Source organism: Anguilla rostrata, chromosome 5 (genome assembly GCF_018555375.3).
Source record: "Anguilla rostrata isolate EN2019 chromosome 5, ASM1855537v3, whole genome shotgun sequence".
Taxonomy (NCBI): domain Eukaryota; kingdom Metazoa; phylum Chordata; class Actinopteri; order Anguilliformes; family Anguillidae; genus Anguilla; species Anguilla rostrata.
Window position 1 is genome coordinate 15,304,219 of NC_057937.1, and position 24,992 is coordinate 15,329,210.

The window sequence follows — 24,992 nt, forward strand, 5'->3', positions numbered from 1 at the left end:
CCCCTCTCACAAATTCCCAAACCCCATCCATTTCTGAAGTGAAATGATTTACAATGAGCACTTTTGGAATGGAGTTTGACATAAAAGTAATGTCATAGCCGTTGATGCATAGAATGTAGCTCCAAAGAAATTAGGTTGGTGTGTCATACTCCAGTCCTGAAGGGCCACAGTGTCGGTTGGTTTTCTGTGTATTTCAGCAGTAGAGATTCATTGAAGTCTTTCATTGGCCAAAACCAGCACTTCTCCAGGACTAGGGTTATGGATCAATGCTCCAGCCTCTGTACTGCAGCTGCCATCAAACCATCCCATTTCCTATTAAAACGGCAAACGGCAAAACAAAACATGCTCATTAATGACAGGCATCTCACAGCAGGTGTTTCAAACAACTCTTCTCCCTGGTGGATTTCGATTCTGTCTGACAGACCCCTGCGTGAAAAAGTCTTGTTTTGTGTTTCTCTGTCGATGCCGTCCTGAATTCACTTATGAAACCAGAGGAAGCACATATCCTAGTGGTACATCTATTTGTGATAAACAAACATCTTAATCATACCTTTAATTTCCACAGTTCCATCAACATTTTACACTTGTCAGCAAGATAATTAGAATAATCTGTCAATATATGCAGTAAGGTTGTGATAGTTTTAGAAAATGTAAGTATCACAACCTTACCGCATAAAAACAGTTTTCAAGCATACATTTATCTCAGCAGCTTTTTTCCCTGAATGCAGTGGAAGCGTTGACACGTAAACAATACCATAATCATAATCTCTGAGATAGACATAAATATAACTCAAGCGGTGTTGGTCTATAGTGAGCGATCACTGATATTATTGCTTGTCTGAAGAGACCATGATGCATTGGTCTGGTGGTGAAAACCTGTGTCTGGGCTTCTGTTCAGGGCCAGCTCTGACTGCAGTGTTTCTATGGTGTGCGAACATTCCATCAGTTGTACAATAATGTGCATCTACAGTAAGCTCCATAATGTCTGGGATAAAGAATTTTTATTTTTTTGGCTCTGTACTCTGCAATTTTAGATTTGTAATCAAACAATTCACATGCGGTAAAGTGCAGTTTATTAAAGAGTATTTTTAGTTTTGGTTCATTTTAGTGCTGCAATTTCTACATGGTGAAACCAAAGGGTATAAAAACACTCTTACATAAAAGCTAAGACTGTGCGCTTTAACCTCAAGTGAATTGTTTGATTACAAATTTAAAATTGTGGAGTACAGAGCCAAAGCAAGAAAAATATGTCTTTGTTCCATACATTATGGAGCTCACTAAGCACACACACACACACACACACACACACACACACATACACACACACACACATATATATATATATATATATATATTATATATATATATATTCTTGCACTGATTTTGTATGGATTATTTACGAATATATAAAGCAGAAAGGTAATGTATAATCGTGCAAGTAGGTCCTATGTACTGATAATTCTAAATCCACCAAAATATCTGCACATATAGCTTTCTTTTCTTATTTTAAACATTTTTAAAATGTGTTTGCATCTAACAAACCGAATTTCAACTTTTTCTATAAACCCTCCCAAAGCTATTTTCTGAGTAAACAGCTTCAAAATGGATGTTCTGCAGCAAATCATCACAAATTGCTGGAAACTAAACTGAGCCTCCAAAGGGGGTTTACTGAGATGTATTGAGAGAGAGAGAGAAATGTATATAAATGTGTACATATTTATTGATTCACTTCTGTGTTGTTGAAGCTGTTATTGTTGTTATTGTTCTATATTATTACATTTTTCATTATTATTTTAATATCATTATTATTTTACATATTATTTATATATTTGCTTTGGGAATAATTACATTTGTATTTCATGCCAATAAAGCAACTTGAATTTAATTGAATTGAGAGGGAGAGAGAGAGCAAGTAAAATGGGCCAATTAAATTCTCCAGAATTAGTCAGGAAGCGCTTCCAGGCTGGCAGGTTCAAACAGTACTACACTTACCAAGGAAAGGAACTTACCAGTGAGTTCTTTGGAGACCCCAGGGAGTCACAGCATGGACGCGAAGGCCACTAATGCAATGTCAACTGAGCATTTCATCAGCGACTTCAACTGTATTTTGGAAGACTCAATAAATAATCTAGATCTCAGATTAAGATATTTATGCTTTACAGTACATCCAGGCAAAGTTCTGGACTGAAGCTACTGCACAAAAAACATTATATACAGACAGGAAATCACTTCAATGTACCAATAGTTCTCTTTTTTATTGGAAAGTATCGAGTACAAAGAAGGCTGCGTTGTTAGCATGAATAGCAATGAACCTCATTTGGTTGGCTGAACATCTTTTTCGAATCAGCAGTGACACCAGCTGTCTTTCAGCTGTGAAAGACTGATTCCACATTGCCTCCGGGGTATTTACAAATAAAATTTCATAGGGATAACTCAGCATGGGCACTGGAACGAGGAGTTAAGTTGGCTGTGCGTAATAAGAACATAAAGAAAAACTCAGCTGCACACAGCTCCACTTAATGAGACGTGCTGCAATTAATGCACATACAAAAAAATAATTACAAATTGCCCTCATGCCACGGAAACTGGCAATGATTGGTTAATTCTGTGTAATTAGACTATACATTTAGGAACAAAGTCGCGTGAGTGTGTGTCGGGGGAAGGGGGGGCGTGCGAGCCAGCCAGACAGACAGAGGGGGAAGTGGGGGTGGGGAGAGCGTGGGGGTAGAGACAGTTGTCATGGGTGAATCCATGAATATTTCTCGAATTCATTATGCAAACCCGAGTGACGTGCCATTGCTAATTTTCTGAATTCTTACAATAATTATGCCAAGATGTTAATTTCACAGACAGTAAAGCAAACCTGACCTTTATGTTAATGCATTCCCTGGGTAGGCCAACTGTGTCACATTCATAGGCTAATTAACACACCCCAGTCTCTGACACCACTAGACTGGGTCTCTGAAAGAATGGTTTACAAGGATGAATGAGTGCTTGTCAGAAGAGAAATATGGAGCATAATGCACAGAACGCTCTGATTGGTGTGCTCATAATTCAGCATAACCTCTGCCCATGCAGTTTCTTCGGTTGTTTTTTAACCACAGGGATCAGCATCGCTACACAGATGTTACATTACCATAAAAGAGGAGCTTTTCAATGAACGGGCCCACATCTTTGTAACACAGCTGTCAGTGTGTCCAGCCTGAATGATCCATTCACCCATTCATTCCACAAATTTTAGCCCCACGCCTTGACCTATATACAATCAGTTTACAATTATTAATGTATTTTGAGATGTCACAATTTGACTGCCTGATCTTGTGTAACACAACAAGAACTCTGAGGTAGTAGCCAATCAGGCACCGATTCAAGAAAACAATGGGGTGTGTTTTTCAGAAAATGGGTCTTTTGTTTGAGTGTTGTGGTTCAAATGACAGAGGAAAAAACCATAGTCAAAGCCACAGAGATGGCAGCACAATGGAATCAAAGAACAAGACACCATCTCATTTCCACCTTTTTATTTTTTGGCCAATCACTACCGATTTATTTATTTATTTTTCTTAATTTACATCGCAAGATATGGGCACGTTTAAAATCACATTAGCATTAGCCACATTAGCATTACAGGCACAGATGCACCTTCATCATAATGGCAAACATCATCTCCTTGTACCGTCTCTGTCTCAAGAACAGCTGCGCAATGCACCAGCTCCGAGCGGCACGCGGCCCTCCTACGGCTGACTGCGGCGGCGCCTGTACCGCCCCGCTGTTTCCACACGGCCCACTGCGTTTCCTCTTCACCGCCGTGCATCGGCAGCACAGGCACGGGTAACCGAGGTCGAATCAGACACGCTCTCCGGTGAGCTCCCAATGCACCCGCTGCGAGGTAATCCGGCGGGGTAAAACCCAAAATATTTAAAATGCAAAAAGTTTTCACTGTTTAACATAAACGCTTTCACTCAGTTATCACTACTCTTTCGTACGCTTGTTGAGAGAGTTGGGTTCATCTCTGGAGATGGTGGTTGCAGTGTGACTGTGTGACGCCTGATCAATAAACCAACGTAGCTGCTGGTGACACTCACCTGTCTTATAGCCGCATTGTACATAGACCTAGAAATTGAAGATCAAAACAAAAAGCCGTGTCTTCATAAAAAAATCTGAACGGCTTGGAAAATACTTTTAAAGCCTTGTCCCAGTATAACATGACATTTATGAAATCCCTTTTGTGGATAGGATTAAGTTCCAAAACAATAGATAAGCCTTCAGCAACTGTCACAAACACCTTCTGTTTAGTCAATCTTAACATCAGCAACCCAACCAGTGCAAACTAGGCAATCTATTTTTGCAGATCATGTGAATGTGTGACTACAATGGTTTCAGTCTTTATTCCCTTATAATGTTTAACTGGTTTAACCTAAAATTACTTGAATATCAGAGAGCAGTAAAGTATGTTGTGAAAAGAAGTATCGTGATTTACTACCAGTTCCTGCCAGGACTGAAGACATTGAAGTTCAATGTATTGATCCAGGATCGTGGAGCTTTGTGTGGTGACTCGGACATCTGTTAAACCTGTACAAGTGTCTACCTTTTACCCTCCTCCAAAAGTAGTTTCTCTCATCCTCTTGATTACATCTTCAACAGAATTTTATCAATACAGGAATCCAACCCACCAAATTAAAATTCCATGAAATGAACAGGTTTTGACTAAATCAGTGACAGCCGCAAATAGTCCAAGACAAAGCCACAACCCAATTCCCAAAAATGAAAAACTGCAACTTCAGAAAGCTTTGCTTTCTTATACAAATCCTTGTGTATTATGGGGGGGGGGCATCTTGTAATTTGACTGACTTGTCCTCAAACCATATTATTTGATAAAAGTGCCTTTAATTTACCAAAAAGGGCATGTTGTAGAAAAGCAACACCTCAACTGTATTTGAATACCAGGTCAGCTTTGCTTTCTAATACAAATACTTGTGTGTATTAAACGAGGTGGCCCCACTCCCCCAAGAACACATGATGCTGAAATAATTTGAGGGGTAACTCAAATCACTGTCCAAAGATCTAGACTAATAGGTGGTGTGCATGTAAGGCGACTCATAGCATTAGATTATATATAATATTATAAAATATTAGTCCCATTAGTCCAATTAAAACATTTTAAAGATGTGAAATACCCACACACACAAATACCACACACATCGAACTTTTAAAAAACATGGTTTATGTTCTTGTACAGCCGCAAAAGGCGGGGGGGGGGGGGGGGGGGGGACAAACAAGTTAGTTAACTGTTTTATGCTGTGTAACAAATTCTGACTGGAAGTATTACAAGCTAGATCAAGGAAACGGATGGCTTTGAAAATTAATCGATTAATCGAAATCCATTCTGACTGTACATTCCGTCAACTGGTGTGCTAAACCATATAGCCTAAAATCTTGTCAAGTAGATAGAACTGACTCATCTGTTAAAAACGGCTTTAAATTAAAAAATAAAAACAAACCAGCTTCGAGCATTACCAACACAGCTCGGGAAAAAAATATTGGGCTAGCTATAAGTGCACTCCTGTTGAAAATCAAATTACATTAAAATTAAAAACTAAATGGTGGTTGTGTCGCTTGTTAAAGTGGCGCGATGAAGTCATGTACATTTCGCATATATCACTAACGTCAGCTAGAGAATCAAACCTTAGAACAGAGAAACCGTGTCTTTGGCTAATAATAAAAATATATCCAGCGCGGGCCGTTTGCTGGGTATTTCAGTCTTGGTACTCCGTGTATTTCTTCGCCGAACCGTGCACTTTGCTGGCCGGGTACTTGAGTCGGTTAAGGGCCATTTTCTTCAGTACCGCTTGCGGGAGGTCAACGTGGCATTTCTCCGCCAGCTCCAGCAGGTAAATCAACACATCACTAAGTTCATGGGACAGGTGTTCGCGCTCTGTCTCAGTCCAGTCAGGAAGACCCTCCGCCACCTCCCCTCTCCACTGGAACAACTCGGACACCTCTCCGACCTCTCCCACCATGGCTAGCAGCAAGTTCCTGGGCTGGTGGAACTGGTTCCAGCCCCTTTCATCCGTAAACTCCGCCTGCAGCCGTCGGATATCTTCCATGGTCGGTTCCGCGCTGAATGAAAATCGTTGCGGAGGTTTCAGACCGTTTTGCGGAGGACAGGTGTCTTGGCCCCCGTGCTTTGTGTCAGCACCTTTGGGAGTACCGTTAGCCAATCTAGACGGGGCTGTCACAATGCCGCACAAGTCTTCCATTTCTTCCCTGCTCACAGCCATCTCTGAAAATGATGTAAAGCTGGCGAAAACCTCCTCCACGACAACTTCGTTTTTCCTCAAGAAACTATGCCTGTATGCACACGCGGTAAACTCCCGCCACTAACCAAGACCTCAGGAAAGATTTTACTTTTAACCCCGGAAATGAGCACAGTCGTAACACATATATCGCTCACTTTGGGACTTGTAGTGTATACATTTCAACCAGTGTTAACATCCAGGCAGAAATCGAAATGCTAGAACTACACATCCCACAATACCGTGGGCTACAGCAGTCATGGCTGCGTCCTCAGCGGGAATGTGTACTGTTGTGTGCAATTTAAACAGACAATTTGCAGTATATTTTCATAGGATAAACACTCTAAATATTGGTAATAATACATGCAATAGGAATTTGTGGATCTCTGTTCTTCGTTACCATAGTCAGCCACAAATAAAAAAGAAAAGGTATGCGTTTATCATTCCGTGACGAGCTGAATGTCATTTTGGTCAGACAGCTTTGCAAACAAGCAAATATGCTCGCTGAAATTGCAATTGAATGTCACCCTAATGCCACTGTTAACTGAATACTGATGAACTTGCCGTGTGTCTGTGTGTTAGTAGTGCTGTCCAGGAGCTGGTCGGGGTTGTTGGTTTGGAGATCCACGCGCAAATCAACTCCAGCACGAAATTGTTCTCGGGCTCCCAGGTCGGGTTCTCTGCTCCTCCAAACTCACAGGTGTCCTTCTTCGATGCCTCGCTGCCCGGCACTTTACCGGTAAAGTCAACTGGGTTCCTCCCCTCAATTCTACAGTTATGTAAATGGTTTGGAAGGGCTCATTTTAAAATTCCATTGTGCCTAGGTCTCAGTGACGTGTCTCTATTCTCATGCTGTGTAGGCTATATGTGTCTGTGAATGTTACCTGATCTTCAAAAATAACAGTCAACTTTATATTCAGTTGCAACTATTTCCTTTTGCTGAAGCAATCTGACACTGTTGTGATGAAGCTGTGTTACGGCTTCCTATGTGAACATTACTACAACCAGGCATCCTTGAGCATGAAGCATTTTCCCCTGTTTGAGAACTGAGAAGGAATAAGTAGTGGCATAATATAAAAACTGGTATTTATGCTTATAATTGTAAATAAACAATAAAATGTATTTATTCACATGTAAAGCATCTGGAAACTTAATGTTGCTGTACAGGTTGCTTTTTGGAGTTAGTTGAAATATTTTTCTTTTTTTTCTTTAAACCACCATGCTAAAATATCCCTATCTTTATCATTGCAAAGCCAGGTGGTCTTCCAAAACTTCTGTACGTGTCAAAAATGTATTTCATTGCATGTAAAAACTATGTGGGCCGACTGAAAATGTGCACTCAAATGATATCAGGAATCCCCAGAAATTGAACTGTCAATTTAACATAACAAAAAATAAATGCATTGCAATTTGCAAGTAGTAAGTACTATATTTACGATTTAAATTTGGGTTATGATTGATGGGACAGCTGGTTAGCTCTGCTGTTTATCCTTAACCACTTCACATGTGATGAGTGTGCCTGGTCATATAGCAGTATTTAGTCTAATTCTTATTCAGTTAGCTGTCAAACTGTGCTCAGACTAACAGTTACTATTTAAGTGAGCTGCAATAATCTAACCAAAACATTTCCTGCTATTTTTTTATTGACTTTTTTCCTGCCCCCTTGTGGTGAAATAGTGATTATTAATTCATTCACTCATTCAATGCTTATTCAAGTGAGGGGTGCCTGACAATGGAGATTATCAATTGATCTGGTTTAGAGGGGGCTCTTGTGCACAGTAACTTCCAGTGCACAAAATGGATAATTTACACGTTATAAAGCACCAAAGCCAATGGAATGACCCTGTCAATAAGTAAGGTAATCAGGCGGCTGTGTAGTACAATGGGTAAGGAACTGGTCTTGTGACCAGATTCGATTCCCGTTTGGGACACTACCGTTGTACCCTGAGCACGGCACTGAACCTGCATTGCTTCAGTATATATCCAGCTGTGTAAGTGGATGCAATGTAAATGCTATATAGAAGTTGTGTAACTTGCTCTGGATAAGAGTGTCTGCTAAAAATGCCTGTGGTGTATTGTAAGGTTAAAGAATGATGTGGGTTATGTGTATGACCCAGGAAGTTCTCAGCCTTGATTTTCTTCATTTATCACAATGCATGTGATAAACAAAACCTTTCATGCTTAATTATACTTAACTACTTCCTGCTTGAAAGGTAAAGGGACATTTCAACCCATAGGTCTCCATCAGCATGTTCCGTTAACCACAAACCACCATTTGGTGAAAAAAAAATATAGCCTATATATCATCACTTAATTTTTGGAGCATAAGTAAGTGTGCAGGTTTTCATTCTATATTTACAATATAGTTAAATTGCAAATAGCATCCTATTTGGAGGTTGTCTGTTTAGTATATTATGTAAAAACTGATACTGCACTGTAGGGGCATCAGTTGCTCAATAATACTAGAGCATGTGTAAGCTAAAGATGCTGTCTTCATTAGCCTTTTAGAGAAAAGCACAGTGCCTTTTCCAATAAAGCCAGAGTACTTCAGTCCAATATCCCCAATCAGGTTGTAAGGCAGGCATGGCCTCTCAAGTAATTTCAATATGAGTGGTTCCCATGCTCCTTGAAACTCTTTGAAAATATTTATATCTTGGAAAGTAATTGGAATCTCACAGTAAGTGTTGAAATATTCCGACTGAAGTGGGACAAACCTTTAAAAAATGTAATTTATTCTTCCTCTCTGCAGCAGTAAAATGTTTTTTAACTCTTTTTTGTTTTGTTTTTTTGTTTTTGCTAGCAGCCATTGCCTACAGATCGACTGGTTTGCAGGCTTTCGTTTCACCCTTGTGGCTCTACTTTCAAACTCGCACGCTTTGCCAAAAACCAAGCGTGCCTAGTTTGGAGTTTCGTCTGTGATGTCGGTGAGATCTGGTCCGTTGCTCCGTCCCTCTTCAGGTGCTGAACAGAAGATGCGTGGAGGCGGCGGTGATGACGGGTCTGGCGCTCGACTGCACCATCAACAGGAAGTCGCTGTTCGACAGGAAGCACTACTTCTACGCCGACCTTCCCGTGAGTCATCGGATAAGTTGCGTTACAAACACGCCATCACCAGAAACCAAGCGGGCTGCAGTTTTTGGTTTGTTTACTTAGACTGCGGATGGATTTATTACATTCCGCCAGTTTATTTAGAAAAATATCTATCTTTGGTGGAGCTGTAATTGAGCTATGATTACAAATCTTGTCGACCAGACAGGCGTGCATATATATTGCGTATTAATGGCACCCTGGCTAATACCAGTGGCAGTCAAATGACGGGCTCTGCTTGTAAGTGCTGCTTGCAGCCCAATTAAAGGCCGAGTCATTTTCACCCTGCCGTGGGGAGACGGCTCATAATGGAGGCAAGCTCCGTCTCCATTTTGCATTGCTCAGTGCTCCCAGGGTCATTTAATGGCAATCAATGGCAGCTTTTTGCTGTGTGACAAATTGACACACTGGAAACAGACTCGTAGAGCCGAGACTCCAGCTGTCCTACCAATCCTTCACCACCAGCAAATAACGAGAGGTTTTTACAGTGCATTACAGTCACTTAGCAGACTCCCCTATCCAGATGAGCTCACAAACGTGGACAACATCAGTGTTAGTGTCAGGTATACAAAGAGGTGACATCACCAAGAAGGCACAGAACAGGAATTATTGTAAGGCTCACTGATAATTAATAAGTGTGCAGCCCAATGCTATTGTGAACAAAAGGTAAAGTGAAAATTCCCAGAACAAAGAGCATATATATTATGCTGCAATCCTTTTTTCAACCTCAGTAATGTACCAGAGTTGAGAGGAGAGGCAGGAACAGAATGCTTTACTGCCGTGTCAGCGTGTAGCTCCACATCGTTTTGCCGTCTGGTTGGGCTTTATTTTAGGAAGCCAGAGCCTAGTTTGGACCACTCCCAGTCACTTCATGTACGTTAGCGTGACACCCCCTTCAAGGTTCCCACTTAAGACTTGAGCTATCCTCATTATATGTAAATATCGGGGAGCTCCCACAGATGGGACTGGCAGCAATGCAGAGAGGACACAGGAACGGTTCTGATCTGTTCTGAAGTCTGCGTTGTCCTCGCTGGCCTCTTAGCGTCCCTCGGATCTCGGCTCAAGCGGCTAACGCGGGGCTGCTCTTCCCAGCGGCCTGGGTTCATCTTCAATGCGCCGCGCCACTGCGCTGCGGGCTAGCGCTGTTTGGTCTGATGGATATCGGCTTGCTTTTAACCGCCTGCCTGATTGGCGAGGGGCTGCTCGGAACCCGGCGGGCGCAGTGCACTCCGTGATGGAAGAGGATTTTCTTTTGTACCTCGGAAATGGATGTCTGCGAAATCCCAGCTGCAGGCAAATGGATTACTTAGCGGTGTGAGCTGGCTTGGTACATAGTACTATTCGCTGTGGCCTCTAGGGGTGATGCTCTCTCCCTCTCCCTCCCTCTCTCTCTGTCTCTCTTGGTTTCTCTCTGTTTCTTTCTCTCTCCTCTCTCTCTCTCTGTTTTCTCTGTTCTCTCTCTCTTTCCCCATCTCTTTCGAGGAAGCGCAACATTAAACCGAACATAGCAGTGTTCTTTACCCACCTCCCACCAGATGAATATAAATTAAACCATAAGACATTTACCTGTTTGTAATTAGGAATTCATAGAGACAGGTTCAGTAGTGCTCTGGTGAAATAGCTGAGGCTGGAATTTCTGCATACACTGGAGCAATTTGATTGGGGCTCATAGAGAATTGGAGCTTCATGACAAGGTCATGATGAGCTGTCAGATTGTGTACATTAAGGCATGCTATGCAGGATTTTTTATCCTTGCTGTGGTCTTGTGTTTACGATCAAAGATGTCTTCTCCTCCTTTCTCTGCAACACTGCCCACTCACCCTGAGTACCTCACCTGACGTACCTTGCTGGATAGCTGGGCCTCTGGCAAGAAAAGGGGAATACTAGTTCAAAAAATAGATTTTTCCCATATCAACACTCGATTGAAAAACCCCCTCCAAATTCATCCTGTTAAATAAACACCTCCATTATCCAATTCAGTACTTCATGCTTCTGTCCGGGCCGGCGTTTCTCATCTGAATTAAAATGTCTGCTGCCTTCAGTATTTTAACGGCTGCGCCGAACGCCATGCCTAGCCAACTCTGAGCTAATCTGAAATCGGCAGCTCGCGATGGGGCTGTGTTTGAGAAACGGGATTTTCAGCAGGCCGCGCGAGTTCGACGCATGTGACGGGCGTATTGATTTCTCAGTGGTAGCATGGTTTCAGGGAGAAGCCAGGGAACCCGTACAGGCGAAAGGGAGGAGAAGTCGCGAGAGAAATACTGGAGACCAAGGAGAGCAGGTTGGCGATGGCAAAGCCACCGTTTTCTGTAATGGAATGCCATTTATTCAGCCTACATATTATGTATTTATTTATTTTGAGCGCAAACGGAATCCGTCCCTCGGTGAAGAAGTCGTGCGACCGGAACGGCTTTTGGAGCCCCTCTTATCTGGCAGCAGCCTTCGGCTGTTGGAGAGAGAGGCTAGAGCGGGTGACGCGTGTGACGGCTGCGTTTCCAAGACCCCCGCTAAAATGAGCCGTCTTCCGCGCCTGTTGTATTTGCTTTTGCTCCCATGATGAATTAGCTGATCAGGTACAACACGCAGATGGCAACGTTTAATTGCTTTTTTTTTTTTTTTTGGTGCGCCATGCCAATAACTGTGATTAATGTTTTGTCTCCTCTGGTTTCCATTGCCATGGCAACACACAAAGTTCTAGGGCTACTTACTTAGAGTGGGCTCTGTAAATTAGAAGTAATGAAATATGTATGGGTTGCTTGTGTAATTTTGAACTGTGAAGAAATGTCAATATTTTAAGGGTAGATTAATTGGTACAAACATTGCATTTGTCCCAATGAAGCTAATTGGTTTTCTTTGGCACATAAATGAAGTGTCACCTCCATTCTCATAATAATATTTTACCTTTTTTTCCTCTCTGGAAGTGTTGCAGTTCAGTTTGAGGTCATTGGAACGGTAATTTATTGCTGGTAGTTCATTTGAAGTTTGTTTTGTTAGTGACCCTGTACCATTTAATGGAGACCTTCATTAATGTGATATCATGTGCACTAATGATCATATAGATATGGAGTGTTGTGGGGCTGCTGGGTGTCTTGTCCACTGACCCCTGACATGATGTCATATACTAAATGCAGACTTGGCAGACAGAGTGTAGAGAGGCAGTGATTGGCAGTGATTGGCTGAGGTTAGCATGTCCTGGCCTGTTATTGGTGGAGTATATAATGTGACACAGGACCGCAGATAAGATAAGGTATTCCAAGATTCGGAGACTTGGTTTAAAACGGCATGCTGTGGACTGTGTGTATACTGCAGGCAGGCTACCAGATCACCCAGCAGCGGCTGCCCATTGCAGTGGGCGGGACACTCCGGTACAGCCACCTGATTGGACACAAGCAGGGTCAGGTGGTGACTAAGAGCGTCCGGATCAAGCAGATCCAGCTGGAGCAGGACAGTGGGAAGAGCCTGCACGATGAGGGGCGGAGCCAGACCTTCATTGACCTCAACAGAGCCGGTCAGTGTGTATGTACGGCTGTATATAAATGATATGTGTGTGTGAGTGAATGTGTGTGTATAAATGATGTGTGTGTGTGTGTGCAGGCGTGGGGCTGATGGAGCTGGTGTGTGTGTGTGTGTGTGTGTATATATGTGTGAGTAAATGATGTGTGTGTGTGTGCGCAGGCGTGGGGCTGATGGAGCTGGTGATGGAGCCGGATATGCATTGTGGGGAGGAGGCGGCGGCTGCAGTGAGAGAGCTCCAGCTCATCCTGCAGACCCTGGGGACCTGCCAGGGCAACATGGCGGGTGAGTATCGGCCTGACGGGAAGCAGACAGTCACAGACCCCGCACCATTACACGCTTCGCAGCCATAGGCCCCTTCACATATCCCATAGCACACCTGTCAACAGATCTTGCACCCATCATCTACGTCACTGACCGCACACCTGTCAGCTCCGTCACTGATCCCACACCATAACACTAGAGGCCACATGAAATGCTGGGGGGGATATTACTTCTATTGGTTGGGTATTTATATGTCAGCCAATCATAAGCACGGCCATGCAGCATGATGAACATAAACCCGTCACGTGATCACATGGAAGCTGCATAAGCAGAGATATTGTTTTTTCCCCAGAAGCATTTCATGGGGACTCTAGAATTTGGAGGCATGCATAAACAAACAAATAAATAAATACTTAAGAATGCAAAACATCATAATTGGCCTTCAGGTGATAACTGGAGCTGGGCAGAGAACCACAACCTTAAAGGACCCCCAATTATTTGTTTCAGGTTTTTTTAAATGCACAGTGGCTTGTGTTGTATCACATATCCCAGTTGGTAAAACAGGAAATCTGTAAAACATGACACATCACCATCATTTGCGATTGGCGCCAAGAAAAAAAATCACAAAACAAGCCAGTTAAATTTGGCTCCAGATCCGACAGTGTCTGGATTTCAATTGAAGCAGCCAATCATATTTGATCTATTATTTGCATAAACGCTCCCACACGGTACATTGCCTTCCAAAAGAGGAGAGTGTAAGGAGCGGTTGGCTGCAATTTGTATTTGAGGGACGCATGCGGGCAAAAATGAGCCCCCATTTGCTGGTGTACTCCACTCATTTAGCCACCGAGCGCTATCAAACCAAAGCACAGTACAATGCTGGCTTTGCAGCAGGGCTGGGGCTCTGACTCAGGCTGGAACATGTATAGTATGCTTTAATGCCTGCTGGGTAATTTACGGACACTATGTTCACTTCCAGAGCAGAAGCTGTGTGCTCAGGAGATGGGAGGGGCGCTTCTGTCATTCCCAGTCAGATAACCAATCAGGGCAGAGCATATGAAAAAACATGCAAAACCCACCCCAAACAGCCTGCTCAGCTCAACTGGAGAGAAACTCAGTGGATATATGTATACATGTACTGTATATATGTATCATCTAAAAAAAATGTGTTTGTATTTTTTTTTAAACCTTATCAACATTTTTGGTAGACATTGTAGAATACTAAGAAAATTGCCATAAAATGGAATAATTGGGGACCTTTAAGCCTGCCACAGATGACATGCCCCAAAACGCCCATCTGCCCATTATTCTGAACACCCACCGGAAACCTGTTGGCTACTTAAACAGAGACGGCCCACATATAATTGGCGACAACATACAGAGACAACCATTATGTTACAGAGATGCAGCCACTCGCATTTTCCTCCTGACATCTGACTAGAGAAGTATAGTCCCTTGCAGAAATCACTAACAGGAACTGAGTGTTGTTCATTGGGTTTATATCACTACTGTCTCCAGGGAATTAAAGCATTATGACAGCACGCTTCAATTAAAACCCAGACACTTAACGAGGGAGCGCACAAGCAAGATTCTTTTCCTCTATTAAAAACAAATTGATTTTTAAAAGTGTACCTGAGCCACGTGTGACAGTGTGTGGAGTGCACTTGAGAACCGCTTTCAAAAATGCATGCAAATTTCAGAATCAGCATGCGCATTTATGCACAGTTTGGCATGCGTTATCTCTCCTGTGTTCCCGCTGACAGAGGGTCAGCTGCGGGTCGACGCCAACGTCTCGGTGCATCGCCCGGGGGAGCCGCTGGGCGTGAGGACGGAGGTGAAGAACATAAACAGCGCGCGCTTCCTGGCCAGGGCCATAGGTGAGAGCCGGGGGGGTCCCCTGGTGGCAGGTCCCTGAACTGCGGGCTATTTCTGAGCCGGGCGCCTTCGCCAGCGGCCATCACGGAGAAATAACCTCATTGACATTCCTCGGTGGTGAGGTGCATTGTGGGAGCACTGAAGTGGAAAGTGTGCTCCAGAGAGTCTGGAGGGAATCGGTTGGCTGCTCTGGGTTACTCTGAGCAGTGTGTGGGAGCACACCTGCGCACATACACACACACGCACACACACACACGTTTCCTTTTCCCTGTCATCGGGTTTCTTAAACAGTCACCCTGAAACAATCAGCAAACCTGTCTGCCGGTGTGTAATTATCCATGGGCTCCAAGTTCAGCTGTAAGCTAAAGATAAGACCTGTGCACAATGAAGCATTTCTGCCACTTTGACAAATATTAATCTCTGTCTTGCTCGGTTGAGTTATAAGCTGGGAAAGTCCTGAAATCTTCTATATCTCTTGCGACAGGGGCTAAGTAGTTTGGCAGCATGAGATTTATTCCTGTGGTTTATCCTGGAAGACTTTCCTTTTTTAAAAAAAAACACCTTGAGTGTAAGAGTCTGATTTACTAAACCTTTTAGCACTTGCAAAACCAATAATATGACCAGTGATTGGCCATGGTATTTGTTTTGTACCAATCATTGGTGGTGTTACTAGTTTTTCATGTGCTAAAAGTTTTTTCGCACGGTACTGGTTTTAGTAAATCAGGACCTAATTTTTCATTTGGAAATAAAGCAACAGTTTTTAAAAAGGGAAACAACTGTTCTTTGTATGCATCCTCTATTATTGGATGAAGGTGTGAGTTCATAATTTGAATTTAAAACTAGAAAACAATTTCATGACAATGGAAGATAAAGGGCTCCATTTTGATGGCTCAAAATAAATGGTGGGCCAGTTAATCCAAATAGTACAACCTTTTTAGAGCCCAAACAGTCAGCGACCCTGCAGTCTTTAGAAGTCGTTGTGATGTGACAGATGGTAGCTTCCAAACAGAGAGAAGTGTATGCTGATTGGCCACCAGGCCGCCTGTGAAGCTGATGGTGAAATGTGTTCCGCAGACTACGAGATTGAGAGGCAGATGGAGTTGCTCGGGAGCGGCGGGACGGTGCTGAACGAGACCCGGGCCTTCGATTTCAAATCTGGGTGAGAGCCACAAGCCGTCCGAAACGTTCGCCGGGCGCAAGCGCGTCCGCAGGCTCCAGTCGAGCACTTTAATAAAAGGCCTCCGTGCTGAATCTTCGGTTTCGACCGCCTGCCTGCCTGCCCCAAAACAAACACACACACACACACACACACACACGTGCACACAGTAGTGCTACTCAGGACACATCCCCCAGTTCAGAAGTCCATGAAACGGGCTGGTCTGTGGGCAGCTGCAGCTGCAGCCTAGCCGTGTGCAGAGCCGTTTCAGCCTCTAAGTGACTGAGCACGGCAGCCGCCTGGCCCCAAGTGGGCTTCGTCTGACATGTGGCCCCAATAACGCATGTAATGGACTGTGGCCTCCCAATGACACGCGTGTCGTACTGTGGAGAATGTGGGAGACTGTTACTGTGTGTGGCGACTACTGGCAAGGGACTATTGGGGGAGGAAAAATAAATAATTTAGATATATATATATATATATATATATAGGTTTTATAGAATAAATAAAAGCATACTGAAACAAAAAACCGCAATCTGTTGGAGTGAAATGATTTTGAAATTGAACAGAATTTCATCTTTGTATTTCTTCATTATTGTGCAGAAAAGGGGCTTCTAAACTGAATTATGTCTGCGGCTGTAACTGTGAGCTGTGGAGTTATTGTGCTTATGAAAAATTGATGACGGCCTGCCCGAGCATTTGCTTCTGTGAAGGCGGTAATCTAATCGAAGACAAATGCGGGCAGGGGGATTGCACCACGTTCGAAAATGGAAAGCAGGATGATGGAGATTTATAAATGGAGCAAAACAACAGTGCAGGGTTGTTTAAGTCCAATACGCGCTGTGCACTGAGGTGCAGATAAGAATGTATGTCTTAATGTTCAGTGAACAGAACACCATTAGTACAGCTGTTGTTATCCTAAACCCTAGAATTTAATAAGAGGAGTAAGTAGTATTAGTGTTAGTATAACACAGCCTCCTGCAGGCTGTTTATTGGTGGTTTCTGAAGAGGGAAATGTAACTTCTCTTCCATAAGCAAAATAACACTGCAGGTAATTACAACAGTCAACAGCGGTTAATCACATTCATGGCCAGCTCGTAAGCTGTGCCCAAACAGTCGAGGTTACTTTGGTAGGTACCAAGTTAATTGATCCGTACCTGTGTTCGTAAAGCATCTTGGCGTAGGAGTGCAGTTGTAAGATCACGTATTGCCTGGTCTTATCAAAGCCTTGTTCATTACGAACTGAAACGTTGGTTCCCAAGCCCTCCAGGCCCACGGCCCTCTTGACGAGCAAATTACACTTTCAGTGACTGATTAAACGGTAGCGACCGCACGCTAAGCGTTTTTGCACACGGTTGTCAAAACAGCTGCACGTACGCTGCAACTCGGGTAGCGCCTGTAACAGATACGGTGTTTATCTGCGTGAGCGACTGTGGAGAATGTGTGATTTAATGTGAGATGTGTTTTCGGTACATATCTCACGACCAGCCTGAAACCTTCTTACAAAGCGCTTCCTCTTAAAGACAGAAATGATCCTGTATCAGTGCTCCTAGCGCCAGTGTCCAAGGATGTGTGTGCGGGTGTGACAGAAGCTCATTTGTCATTTTACTGTTCACTTCCTGAATTTGGATCGGTGTTCACTCATCCCTAATATGTGCTAAATTAATAGAGTTCCGGATTTCTGTTGAATTCTGATTCTGGCTCGTATATGCACAGCATGCTGGGAGTGATGGTGGGGGTGGGGGGGAGGGTGTTGTATATTTATGTGTTTTCCTGAAACGGTACCTGCTCAAGGGAAATAAATACCGGGACCCACTGAACTGAAAAACATTTAGAATCACAACCGACAACTTCTGAGTTGCAAGCCAATTTCCCCAAACCCGTATACTAGACTGCCAGCCAATCAAATGTCTTTTACTGTGTCTGCTCTCAGGCAAACAATTCCAATGAGGGACAAGGAGGGTCTGCAGGACTACAGGTGAGCTTCCAGCTCTAGAACAGTGACTTCTGAAAGTGCAATATCATTGTGTTAATGGTACCATCTGCTAGCCTGTCTTGCTGCTGATTGTTTTTGGAATAGATAGGTAGAAGAAAACTTCAGAGATTTGTGCAAATAACCTGCCCCTGTCCCTTTTAAAAAGGCTTTTAGTCCCTGTTATTATGATATTACCTAATAGAATTGATAAAATATATTATATTAATATATTCTTATTTACTATATTTAATTGAATTTTTATCGCACTATAGCATGTTTTTAACTTGCGTAATTTGATTATTTCCCATTGTTATTATTTTATTACAGTCATTTTATCTCTCTCTACTCCATCTTATCTATACTTTGTATTATTTTGTTTGGTAGTTGCTGGATAATTGTTTAATTAAAGCACTTCCGTGAACTTTTAATTACTGTGGTGGTCTGGGGGCTTTGTGCTTCAGAAAGGCTGAATGAAAGGCTAGATGGCCATAGTAAATTAAGCTCATAACACCAGCTTAGACAAGACAACAATAACCATATCTCAGGACTGTGATAGTGTCAGGCTTGAGACACGAACGTGCTTTTTATAGGGCGAGTGAGAGCCCTGGAGAACTGAAGGAGGAGTGGCCAATAAAGAGGGTAGTCTGTAATGTGGACTATAGAGAGCCATGTCAAGACGTTATATATACTGGGAGGCAGCAGAATATTGCTGTTGATCCTGCAGTTTAAATTAACATATTTATTTTTACCCCCGATAGTTTTCAACTGGGATCTCTGTTTAATGAGCTTTTTAAGTCTTTTTCTCTCTCACTGTTGCTCTCTCTCTTGCCCTCGCTCTCTCTCTCTCTCTGCCTCACTGCTGCTCACTCTCTCACTGTTGCTTTCTCTCTCTCTCTCTGTCACTCTCTTAATCTCTTTCTCTCTCACTGTTGCTCTCTCTTACTCTCTCTCACTGCCGCTCGCCCTCTCACTCGGTTTTCCCCTGTGAAGGTTTATGCCGGAGCCCAACCTGCCCCCCCTCGTGGTGTACGACAGCCAGACGGCCCCCCCGCCCCCGGGGACAGACCCGGGACAGGTGGTGCTCATCGACGCCGTGCGGGAGCGCATCCCCGAGCTGCCCAGCGCCAGGAGGGCGCGGCTGGTGCACGTTTTCGGGATCCGACCCGAGCACAGCCTCACCCTGGTGGTGAGCGTGGGGATCAGGGGACACTCTGTACCTGCAGTAAACCAAACACGGTCAACTTTAAACATTTATCCAAGGCCTACCAATAAGCACTTGAGGAAACATAGTTCCACAAGTATGCTGATTTCCATGTTCCTGAGCTCACAAGCACTAATTACAAGATTATCAAAGTGACTGCGCAATAAACAAAAGCTTATTTCCGTGATTGACAACCCTTCGAGCCAATAGGAGTTATTTAATAGGTGCTAATCGGATGTTGACCCTGTAATTTTGAACATCGATTGCCCCCCGAAGAAATTATTAACGTTGCATCGACACAGATCTCATAATCATTGCTTGTGAGCCACGAAACGCGTAAATCTGCATATCCCTAGGATTCTTTCATCTCTGGCGTGTGTGCACCTGTCATCCAGAGGAGAAGAGAAGCTGTGGTACCATAGAGGAAGTGCTTTTTGCTAGAGGGCCATTCAGCACGGATAATGAACAAACGCTCATACAAAATCTCACACAGATGTTGAACAATACAGTTAATTCACAATAGATTATATAATTCACTAGATGACCATTGTTTATTGCCACTGTGGCTCTCGTCCGACCTGATAAACTTAGGCGCTGCCTATCATGTTCATTGAAGCTGCCTTGGCTAGCAGTACCATAAATACTCCATGCGAAAGGTGCCCTAGCCAGGACTTGGTTATGTATTCAAACAGGCCTCCACTGAAATGGCGGAGAGGGATTTGGGATAATGGAAGACTGCAGACAGACCTTCCCCTCCCCACAGACTGGGGGTCTGTTGTCCTCTGACAGCAATCCCTGTTAGTGCCTGTAAGTGCGCGTTTTAGAAGCACTAAATTGAGTTGGTATCAGACTGGGGTCACTCTATATCCCTGCAATCTGAGAGGTCGCCGGGGGGTCGTGAGGAAAGGAATGCGCCTGTCTGCCGCACTTCAACCTCGATCCAGCAGAGGGCAGCAGAGGTCAGAGGTGATGGTCTGCCATTTGTGGCAAGACTATGTCATTATCAAAGGGGCATGGAAGCCACACGCAGGCACAGTGACATGGTTTTTAACGCCGTCTTTAACTATTGCACTATTAAAGCTCTGCAATCTAGATGCACACTGGTGAACCATATAACATTTTGCAAGGGCATTAACCTGGCTGATTTTGTGTCTATTTAAAAGTACAGTGTAGGGAAGTAATGTGCCCATGTGAAGTGCTGCTGTGCATAAAATGTCTGCCATTTCAGAATGAAGACGGGCTGACAGAGTACTTTGAGGGCGTGGCCAGAATGACCAGGGCGGAGCCAAAGAAGGCAATTGGCTGGGTAATTAAAGACGTGTTGGGCCTCCTGAAGCAGCTGGGACTGAGTGTGAGCCAGAGGTGAGCAAGTCAGACTGACTGAACCCCTCACAACACCTCGACCCTTCCTCCTACACCACTCCCCCTTCCTCCTACACCCCTCCTCTTCCTCCTACACTCCTCCCCATTTACCTTACAGTCCTCCCCCTTCTTCCTACACCCCTCCCCCTTCCTCCTCCTCCATCCCCACCAACTCCACCAACCAGTTCCTCTCAAGGTCATCCAAACTAGTTTTGAAGGGTGGCGAGACCGCATCGCGCCCATGTTGAATTTTAAAGGACGATCTCGACTTGCCGTAATTTCACACTTTTATCTCTGCCACACTGCAGTCTGGGGGATGTAATGGGGGGTGTAACTCAGGGTCTTAAAAGCTTTCTGGGGTGCTGAGGCAGTATGTGTGGTCTTTACCTCGTATTCTGTTACACCCTTTCGGTTTTTAGGGCCATTCGAGCCATTTAGCCTACGACTCAGCAGGTATTGCCTTGGTTGCGGTGTAATTGGGTGTACCACCTCCAAAATCTTTACATAGCGCCAGCCAACATTCCCTAGCTAAATTACTCTGAACATTATGCAGTTACCCATCCAAGACTTCTCTTTGATGTGTGTGCATTTGTTAAATTCATTTCCTGCTTAAACCACCAACCAGCTGAAGTCAAAATAAAATCTGTTTCATGAAATGGCATCTTTCATGTGTTTAAATACTTCATCGTTTACTGGGCAAAGCCTGGTATCCATAAATTGTTTCTTGGAATCATATTTACAGTCTTAACACACAAGCGCATATAAATGAATGTTTTCTGTGTTTAAATGACCTTTTCCTACTGTTATAAGGCCATTTTCAAAATATAAAGATAATAGATAATTCACATTTAGTCCTTGTGATTATGCAAAATGGACACTGGAAAGCCGAGTGTTAGAATTGGGTAGATTTTTCAAGTTATGCTTTAATGAAAACTGTGGTAATACATTCAGTGTTGTTTCAAATCAGTGTTTGTGTTATTTAAAAGTAACTGTCTAAAATCTCTGACCAGCTGAATTCAAAATAAAAGCTATGAAATGGCATCCTTCAACATTCAATCCTATTTAAATCTTTCATAATTCTTGGGGCACCAATAAAAGATTAATATTCATTAATCATATTTACGGTGTAACACACAAGCACATATATTTTTGATCTGCATAGTGTTCTGTGAGTTTTGAGTGAGTCTGCCGTAAAGAGGTAGATAGCTTCTCCGTTTGTGTTGAGGAGACCCGGTGGAGCTGCCCTGGTCCTCGGCGCACTAGCATGGCCAGTTAGCGCTTTCCCGCTCAGCGCGGTGACTCTGAACAGGTGTGAGGAATGGGCCTGTCTGGCTGGTGCGGGGCTCCGGCCAGGCCCCCTGGTCTGACGGCTCTAATGGGCCCCGCGATGCCCTGTCTTTCAGCCCCGTTCCCCCTCGAGCCCTGGCCGAGCTGCTGGATCTGCTGGAGGATGGACGCGTTTCTTCCTCCGCGGCCAAGACGGTAAGAGACGCACATTCGCCCACTCATATCACTCGTTCACTCTGTCATATCTGCCATTTTGTGCGCCTGTGTTAGACTCTGAACGCTGAAGGCTGAGCTGATGAGGCTTTTTGTCTCCGCTCCACCAGCAGAGAAAACAACTTGATTTCTGCGGCTTGTTGCGTTAACCCGTATTAAATGGTTCTAATCAAACGGGATGATTACTGATTGTGTGATGTTTTCAATGAATACACTGTGTGTGTGGGTCTGTGTGTGTGTGTGTGTGTGTGTGTTGTGTGTCTCCGTGTTTCTGTGTGTCTGTCTGTGTCTGTCTGTGTGTGTGTGTGTCTGTGTTTCTGTGTGTGTCTTCTCCTCTGTGTGTGTGTATTTGTGTGCGCAGGTGTTCCAGGAGCTGTGGAAGGGAACTGGGAGGAGTCCTGCTCAAATCGTGAAGGAGCTGGACTTGGGCCTCGTGGACGACAGTGATGAGATCCAGCGGATCTGTCAGAGTGTCATCGACTCGCACCCAGAGGAGGTGAGAGCGTGGGGGCAGAGGTCAAGGCTGAGCTTGTGCAGGTAGCCATGGGGTCTTAGGCTTCACCTCATACAGGTAATAATGGTTCTTAGGCTGACTTAATACAGGTAATCATGGCTTCTAATCCTGACCTCATACAGGTAATCATGGGTTCTTAGGCTGACCTCATACAGGTAGTCATGGGTTCTAAGGGTGACCTCATGCATTATGAGTTTTGACCTTGTACAGGTAATTGTGGGTTCTAAGGCTGAGCTCAAACTGGTCATCATGGGTTCTAGGTTGAGCTCTTACAGGTAATTATAGGTTTTGACTTTATACAGGTAATCATGGGTTCTGACCTCATTCAGGTAATCATGGGCTCTAAGGCTGAGCTCACATAGGTATTCACGGGCTGTAGGGCCGACCTCAAGCTGAAAAGGGAAGGGTTTGATTGACAGTCATATTTGAGCGCTGGCAGTAAATGTAACGCATTGCTGAGCTGCAGCTGCTCTCTGAATAGAGACGGAGGTTTGAGCAGAAGCGAGGCTCTGCTGCTAATGTAATGAGTGGAAACGCAGCTCTTATTGTAATGCAGACCCAGGGCTGGGGGAGAACCGTGACAGCACAAGGTCTTTCCAGCCGTCCCTGTTGCTCGTCACTTTGGATTATTGCGCTCAATGCAAAACAGGTTGTATTTCTGTTTTGCGATCACAATCGCAGACTTCGGTCCATTGACCATATTTACTAGGAGTAGGTACTAGTAAATTTACTAATTTACTTTAATAGGACTCGCTGGGCAGTTTTACTTTAGCCAGTTGATTTTTGTGGTACATATATCAGTGAAGAACCTTACCAATTCCGATGACTCTGTGCCTCACCCAAACAAATTACCACAGTACTGTCAAAGCTAATCATGATGGAAACAAGTGTGGATAATGCTGTATCTGCAATAAACACGGTCGCAGTGTGTTTCAGTAACTTGCACACTGTGAGAGGGGGATACATTGTAATGGCTCCCGCTATGAATAATTTGCATGAAAGCAGGTGGCAGCAGGAATAATTGGGGCTGGGAGTGATGAATGGGTGGATGCGTCCTTACAGCGGCGCTGAAGAACACGTGGGAGGGCCGCTGTCGGCCCAGCGCAGGCAGGCCCCCCCGGCCCAGGGTTCAGCTGACTGACCCCTCCGTTGGTCTCTGTGCCCTGCAGGTGCGAGCGATCCGCGCGGGCAACCGGAAGGTTCTGAACAAGCTGATCGGCCTGGTGCAGAAGCAGACCAAAGGCCGAGCCGACCCCGTCAGGGTCAAAGCCATGCTGGAGGAGGGGACCTCCTGAAAGCTGCCCTGCGATTGGAGCGGGAGAGGGAGAAGGAGAAGGGGCGGGACCGAGAAGCAAAGCAGGAGTGGGAGCGGGAGCTCCATGTGTCAGGCAGCTAAATTTACAGCACTTAGAACACGGCAGCAAATCTTCCTGTGTTAAATCAAATCAGAGTTCATTTGAGTTCAGTGGGGACCACTTGTGTGCTATTAGAGTAAAAGGTGCTCTTTTGGAAGTGGATTTTACTGGGAACATTTCGCTGTGCTGTAGTGTGTTGGACTGCTTTGGGAACTGTGAGAGGTTACGGTTTCGGTTCCTCAGGGAGACACTGCGGATGCATGCGTAACCAAGGCGCTTACAAGGGATCACTTCAATGGGCTTATCTCGGATTTGGGTGTTTGTTGAGAATATTAAAAAATGATGAAAATGCAATACTCCATTATTAAGGAAGCAACAGTTATCCAAGCAAATCTGAATCAGTCTGTGGGCCTTGTCATTGTGTAAACCCAGCTCGACTGCAGGGCCCAGTCCCGCCAATCACTGTGTATCGCTATGGGGATTCGCTGGCTTTGCAACGTCGCTCGACGTGATTTTTGCACTTCAAACTTGGCTTGTCAACACCGGTCAGTGTATGTTATGCGATTAAAAGTAAATGAATGAAGTTTCTGCTGGAGTAATTGGTTCAGCAAAGCTCCACTTTTCTGCTTGGGGGTGAATTTGTGGCCTTGGATTTAATACGCGGTCAAACTAATCTGAACATTATGGATTCCTATGACACGTCCTTCACCGAAAGGATTTGTAATTAAAACGGGCTGAGGCCAGCAGGCCTGTGGAATAATGCGCGGTGTCCTTCACCGCCGTAGTCAAAATAATAAGAGAATAATGTGAGATAGGGGAGTTATCCGCTGTTCCTTTATGCCACAGCGTTCCGATCGAGCGCAACCCCCCTTTCCTCATGTAGCTGTCCCATTGGTG

At 44.3% G+C, this 24,992-nt stretch overlaps 2 protein-coding genes across 3 annotated transcripts; one reads left to right on the forward strand and one right to left on the reverse strand.

Annotated features, from left to right (window-relative positions):
- Positions 1-5,201: 5,201 nt before the first annotated feature.
- dctpp1 (dCTP pyrophosphatase 1) lies at positions 5,202-6,278 on the reverse strand. The gene has a single exon (XM_064335323.1). It carries the CDS (start codon positions 6,276-6,278, stop codon positions 5,754-5,756), a length of 525 nt encoding a protein of 174 aa, XP_064191393.1. The 3' UTR covers positions 5,202-5,753.
- Positions 6,279-6,552: 274 nt separating this feature from the next.
- Positions 6,553-24,678, forward strand: gatb (glutamyl-tRNA(Gln) amidotransferase, subunit B). Of its 2 annotated transcripts, none has more exons than XM_064335321.1 (13): positions 6,553-6,722; positions 6,876-7,032; positions 9,252-9,365; positions 12,690-12,888; positions 13,056-13,178; positions 14,921-15,034; positions 16,107-16,191; positions 18,122-18,166; positions 19,154-19,349; positions 20,593-20,726; positions 22,130-22,208; positions 22,588-22,722; positions 23,910-24,678. In XM_064335321.1, the coding sequence occupies exons 1-13, from the start codon at positions 6,553-6,555 to the stop codon at positions 24,033-24,035; spliced, it is 1,677 nt and encodes a 558-aa protein (XP_064191391.1). In that variant the 3' UTR covers positions 24,036-24,678. The 2 variants fall into 2 exon arrangements, with proteins under 2 accessions (XP_064191391.1, XP_064191392.1); XM_064335322.1 differs by having other exon boundaries at positions 6,879-7,032.
- The last annotated feature ends 314 nt before the right edge of the window (positions 24,679-24,992 follow it).

Bases quoted from the DNA above. Each gene is read 5' to 3' on its own strand.
- dctpp1 (XM_064335323.1), bottom strand. From the start codon at position 6,278: ATGGCTGTGAGCAGGGAAGAAATGGAAGACTTGTGCGGCATTGTGACA.
- gatb (XM_064335321.1), top strand. From the start codon at position 6,553: ATGGCTGCGTCCTCAGCGGGAATGTGTACTGTTGTGTGCAATTTAAAC. The intron at 7,033-9,251 runs GTAAAGTCAACT...GTCCCTCTTCAG, and splicing joins CGCTGCCCGGCACTTTACCG to GTGCTGAACAGAAGATGCGT. The intron at 15,035-16,106 runs GTGAGAGCCGGG...TGTGTTCCGCAG, and splicing joins CTTCCTGGCCAGGGCCATAG to ACTACGAGATTGAGAGGCAG.